The following is a 6,026-nucleotide window of genomic DNA, read 5'->3' as shown; positions in this document are numbered from 1 at the left end:
AAAGATAATTTTTTTATATATAAATTAATTATAAAAACTTTTCAAATTTAAATGCATAACTTGAAAAATAATCTTTTGAAAGAGACTCTCCAAATAAAATGAAAAAGAAAAAAATGGCTAATTTCAATATAAATTAAAAAAATTTAAGAAAAAAACTATAAAAAATAATTAATTTGAAATTTTTAGAAAAAATAAAAAAATGAGAGTTCAAAGTGCTGCCAAACTTAGCAAGTTAGGTCAGCCTATTTGGTCTAATCTTAACTACTTTTTATGTGCAAATAAGGTGAATAATTGTAAAATTTCAAATAATGCATAGTTTTATTTTCTTAAATTTTAGATATTATAATAGCTGGAAAATTAGAATTTAAGTTTTATTGATTTTAAAATCTGTTTTTTAGTTTTTCAACTTATTTTAGTGAAAAACATCAATAAAATATTGTAGAGACTGTGATAAATTCGTTTAGGGCCTAAAAATCACCGTAAAAAACAATCAAAGCAAAATAAAAAATCAATATGAGTTCACAATTATTTTTTCATGAACTTTAAACCTAAAAAATACTTAGTATAAACTTTTTTCATTAAATAAAATTATCTGACACAAATATTATATGTTTCAATGGTCTAAATTGGTGTCAACGATACTTTCATTTTTTTACCGTCAAAATAACAAAACTAATTACTTTTATGTTTTAATGTCCTCTCTCTCTCTCTTCTTTCAATCAATGACTAAAAAATAATAAAAATAAATTTTTCTATCAAAATTAAATTGAAAAAATATTAAAGTGTTAAAATTATATAATTTACATGATTTTTAAATTTTAAGGATCCAAATATATCATTTGTGAAAGGTATAGCACAACATGAATATTTGATTTTTTATTTATTTATTTTGATCCATTTTTTTAAAATCCTATCATTTCATAATAAATTAAAAGTAATTAGTTTTTAATTAAAACTAAATTGTTGGGGAAAGAAATTTGAAAACCATATTAAAAAAATAAAATTTTTTTCACAATCCATTCATAATAATATATAAAAGAATAAATAGTTGAGTCTTGGATGAAAAAACCCACACCTCTTATAATTATACCGAATTTTGCACTTGAAAGGCTAAAAACAAAATTCATCGTGGCATAAAAATAGATGAGGTGTTCTTTTTTTTAACATTTTTAATAAAATACAACTGTTTTATATAGTTAGATAGATAGAATAGATTAGGATGGCTGTTGTGATTTACGAGGGCGACACGAGGACGCAACAATTTGCGACCAGAAAAACAAACCAATATTATAATATACTCCCAGAATTAGAATAAAAATAAAAATAAAAATAAAAAAAATCAAAGAGTTAGTCATGTTTGGGCAAGTTAATAAAAACGGAAACTGAGAAATTGAAGCGCATAGGCAGTTGAGAAAAGTGGAACTGAGTAGAATAGGCATAAAGCGCCAAAGCGATGATGAGCTTTGTTGCAGCCGGTAGCCAGTGCTTCTGCTCCTCATCCCTTGCCTTGGGTCCCCGTCCAACTTCAGCCTCAAGGCCAAAGACTAGAAGAGCAAGGGAAGCTCGAGCAGCTGTCGTGGAAGCGAGACCACCACCAGCTCCAGCTCGAGTGATTCGTCCTGCAGTGCGAGATGCAAATTTAATAGTGGGAGGTGATCGAACGGAAGACCTGCAGGCGGAGGCAAGAGCCATGGCCCGTGCCGTCAACGCGTCCGTCTATAGCCCCGAGGTTCTGGCCGTTCAATATGGCTCTAGGCCAATCAAGGCAAGCAAGATTATTCAGTTAATTTTTGTTATAAATAGATAAACAATTAAACATGTGTTTTTATGATGAATATTGATCTGAGATTCGATTGAAAAAAAAAAGGTGTTGCGAAGAACTCTTGAGATATTGACAGCATTGGGTTCATTTGGGTTGAAACTATTGCTGGACAAAAGGAATGGCGTGTTCGATCAGAAGAAGCGTATACGAGCAGCCGAACTCCGAAGAATTTTCACCCGGTTGGGTCCTACTTTTGTTAAATTAGGGCAGGGGTTATCTACCAGGCCCGACATCTGCCCCTCTGAGTATTTAGAGGAGCTCGCTGAGCTTCAGGTATCCTCTTATTTCTCATAATATTAATAATAAATGGGGGTGCTGCCTTGCATCTCGCAAGTTACTATACCATTCAAAAACATATGCAATCAATCAATCATTAATATCAATTTTGAACTGAATGAACAGGATGCTTTGCCTACATTCCCAGACGCTGAAGCATTTTCGTGCATTGAGAGAGAATTGGGTCTCCCACTCGACTCGATTTTTTCATCCATTTCTCCTTCTCCAATTGCAGCTGCCAGTTTAGGCCAAGTTTACAAAGCTCAACTTACTTATTCTGGACAGACTGTTGCTGTCAAGGTGCAACGCCCTGGTATCGAAGAAGCTATTGGACTTGACTTTTACCTCATTAGAGGACTCGGCTTTTTCATCAACAAATATGTAGACATTATTACCAGTGATGTTGTTGCTCTCATTGACGAATTCGCACGCAGAGTTTATCAAGAGCTCAATTATGTGCAGGTTGTTTCTTTCATCATCCTTACTAGTACTAGCACTGCATTGCATCACAACTTCAGGAATGCATGCCTCTGGAAGTTATAATGCCCTTATACTTGCTGGAAACACAAGAATCCCAGTCCCTCTGGTTTCTTTCTTCCTGGCATACTACTTGGGCCCACCACTTATATTTTCCATGACCTTTCTTATTTCAAAACTCTATTTCTTTCCTAGCTTCCTCTGCGACTTTCTTTCGGGTTTGAATTTTAATTTCAACAGGATCCTGCAGGAGGGGCAGAATGCAAGGAGGTTTAAGAAATTGTATGCTGACAGGGAAGACATCCTTGTTCCAGATATCTTCTGGGATTATACAAGTGGCAAGGTGTTGACAATGGAATGGGTTGATGGAGTCAAGTTGAATGAACAAGATGCTATTGAGAGACAAGGTTTAAAGGTTCTGGATCTAGTCAACACAGGTATACAATGCAGCCTCAGACAGCTACTTGAGTATGGATACTTCCATGCAGATCCTCACCCTGGCAATCTCCTGGCAACACCCGAGGGAAAGCTTGCTTTTCTTGATTTTGGAATGATGAGTGAGACCCCAGAAGAAGCAAGATTTGCGATAATTGGTCATGTGGTTCACATGGTTAATAGGGATTACGAGGCCATGGCCCGTGATTACTATGCTCTAGATTTCTTGTCACGGGATGTAGATGTGTCTCCAATTGTTCCAGCACTGCGTAACTTCTTTGATGATGCTCTCAGTTACACTGTGAGCGAACTAAACTTCAAAACTCTAGTGAATGGTCTGGGTGCTGTTTTTTATCAGTATCCGTTTAATGGTAAGTTATGTTTATTTTTTAACATTTCCGTAGATAAATACAACACAATTATTTAATTGATCACAAAATAGCCAGTGAATGCAGTGCTTGTCTAATCTGATTGTCTGGCTTGTCAATTAACCTGCAGTTCCAGCTTATTACGCTTTGATATTGAGGTCACTCACTGTACTTGAAGGCCTAGCCCTTTATGCTGATCCTGATTTCAAGGTTCTGGCTGCTTCTTATCCATATTTTGCTAAAAGGCTTCTCACTGATCCAAATCCATACCTTAGAGATGCTCTTATTGAGTTGCTCTTTAAGGATGGTAGGTTTAGGTATGTACTCTGCTAATATTAAATTCTACGCTTCCATTTGAATCTGCTCATAGCAAGAACCTAAGGTTTTGCTCAATTCAGGTGGAATAGACTTGAAAACCTACTTGTCCAGGGAAGTAAGGATAGGGACTTCTCTGCAAATGATGCCTTGCAACCTGTTTTGAAGCTATTATTGGGCCCAGATGGTGAAGAACTCCAAATTTTAGTTATTAAGGAGGCTGTCCGTGTCACTGAAGCTGTAGTGATCAGTACAGTAGTTGATACATACAATTCTATCCCAAATGTTGTGAGGGCTTTAATCTTTAATGCCAATGTAACTGGACCTCTCACAGTGAGTGATTCTGAAATTGATAGCATGATGGCGCTTCGGGACCAGGTTTTCAGGATATGGGGGCTTCTGCGATCCTCTCAAGATTTTGATCCGGCCCTTTTGCAACCTATATTACAGGTAAATACAGTTGTTTTGTCATACTTAAGATTGTCTTACATTTGTATGGAGGTGCAACCTTTTCAGCAGGGCGTCATCCTGTCAATAACCTAGCTAGCTTAGGAAGTATAAGAATCTGATCAAGATATTTGCTAAGGCTGGTATCTAAGTAACTGGAGGTCTTTTGCACCAGTTTTTGCAAAAGCATTTTTCCTCCAGTACATCTTAAATTGGTAAGGCTACTTCTTAACTCTTTTCACCTCTTGGACTCTCACCCGAGGACAAACCCAACCTTTTTGGTGCTATACATTTGTGTTGAGAATATAATTCTAGACAACGCATAAACGGAGTGATTGATTCATCTGACCAATACAAACTAGTGCTAGATTAAGGATTGTTGATCTGAGTTGACTGTTCCATGGATTAATAGAAATGAAAACTTTGTGGACTAAGAGCCATTCATTCCTGAGGTGAAAACTAAATAGGGAAGTGTGCATGCGCAGGTGCTTCGACAGCCTGAGACACGCAGCCTCGGGGAGCGTGTTATAGGTGGCATCACACAACGGCTTGCAGCACGATTATTACAACAAGTTCTTCGAGCACCGAGCACAGTTTCTACTTCCATTTCATAAATTGTTTCTAACAATTGGGGTAAGCTATATGCATGTAGTTATATGCTTGGAATGGAAAATATTGATTGATACATTTCGACCATTCTTTGATGAAAAAATATACTTTAGGATCATTTGAAATGAGTGCAAAAGGAGAAAAAGCCTGTATTCGTCACCACTTGTAAACTCCTCAAAGAGGGCACTTGGATATTCATGCAAGTGATAATATATTAATAAAGCAGCAGAAATGGACCATTGGCATTCTACAAACAAATATTGGGGTACATGGATGCAGGAGCACCATTAAACTACAAGCCCAACGGTGTTTTGATTTATCTTTTACCAATCTTCGTTAATTCATGTGTTTTGAGATATCATAATTACCGCTCTGTTAATTCATGTGACGACCTATAAACAAATATTTTGTTAAATGATTTAACTAAATCACTGGGTAATTGCAAAAAAATAAAAAATAAAATGCAAATGCATCTTTGTTGGAATGAAACCAAGTGGGTGTTAATCTTCACTCTAATGTTCTACGGATTTAATCTCCTACTAGGACTCGTTATTATTTTTAAAGTTCATTTCCTAGTTAATGTGGTACTTTTTATTGGTGTCAGACCTCCTATAAATATAGAAGAATGATTTTATTTTTAAATGTTTCTCGTGGTTAAGAAATAAATATTAGTGTCATGTCTGGTTTTCAAAAATTGTGTTGTGTGAGAGCTGAGTTGCATTTTGGCTTTTAAACCCAAATGAGCATGAATGAATCCATCAGCTCTTGCCGATTCTTACGAACTGCAAAAACTATATTTTATGCAAACAAATTTCATTCTCATCGAGCTGTTGAAGTTTCTTGGCGGAACGTCCTGCAAAAAGCGTAGATCCAACTTCTTTTGTTTTTAATTTCACCTCTAACTACTTCAGTATAACAGGCGACTATCCATTCTCACTGGGTTGTTGAAGTTCCCCGTGGTATATTCTGCAATGAGCATGACTCCGTACTAACTTTAGCAACGTAATTGAAAGACATAAGCTTCGTGAAAAAGATCCTCTTCAAAGCTCAAAATAATTATTCCCGAAACCAGAACTGCACTCAACACCATTAGAATGCATTGGACTCTGCTGTGGAGTCTAGCTGAATATTGGCTACGAACCATTGGACCTGTTGCCCGTTGGTAGACCTTGCACCATTTTACAAGAGATGTAGAAGGGCTACAGTCACAGTAAGAGATGGCTGTTCTTCGATTATCGTAGGAAATAGACTCTGACGTGAGTTCACGTCATAAATGG

The 6,026-nt window shown here is 36.2% G+C and overlaps 1 protein-coding gene across 1 annotated transcript; it reads left to right on the top strand.

The window, feature by feature from the left end:
- Positions 1 to 1,313: 1,313 nt before the first annotated feature.
- Positions 1,314 to 4,997, top strand: LOC105132762 (Protein kinase superfamily protein). The gene is made up of 7 exons (XM_011036430.1): positions 1,314 to 1,765; positions 1,868 to 2,095; positions 2,225 to 2,560; positions 2,826 to 3,381; positions 3,509 to 3,695; positions 3,777 to 4,143; positions 4,626 to 4,997. Exons 1-7 carry the CDS (start codon positions 1,454 to 1,456, stop codon positions 4,752 to 4,754), a joined length of 2,115 nt encoding a protein of 704 aa, XP_011034732.1. The 5' UTR covers positions 1,314 to 1,453; the 3' UTR covers positions 4,755 to 4,997.
- The last annotated feature ends 1,029 nt before the right edge of the window (positions 4,998 to 6,026 follow it).

This window comes from Populus euphratica, unplaced genomic scaffold, assembly GCF_000495115.2.
Source record: "Populus euphratica unplaced genomic scaffold, PopEup_1.0 scaffold68.1, whole genome shotgun sequence".
NCBI lineage: Eukaryota > Viridiplantae > Streptophyta > Magnoliopsida > Malpighiales > Salicaceae > Populus > Populus euphratica.
Note: the sequence above shows the minus strand (reverse complement) of the source record. Positions and strands in the feature narration are given on the sequence as shown.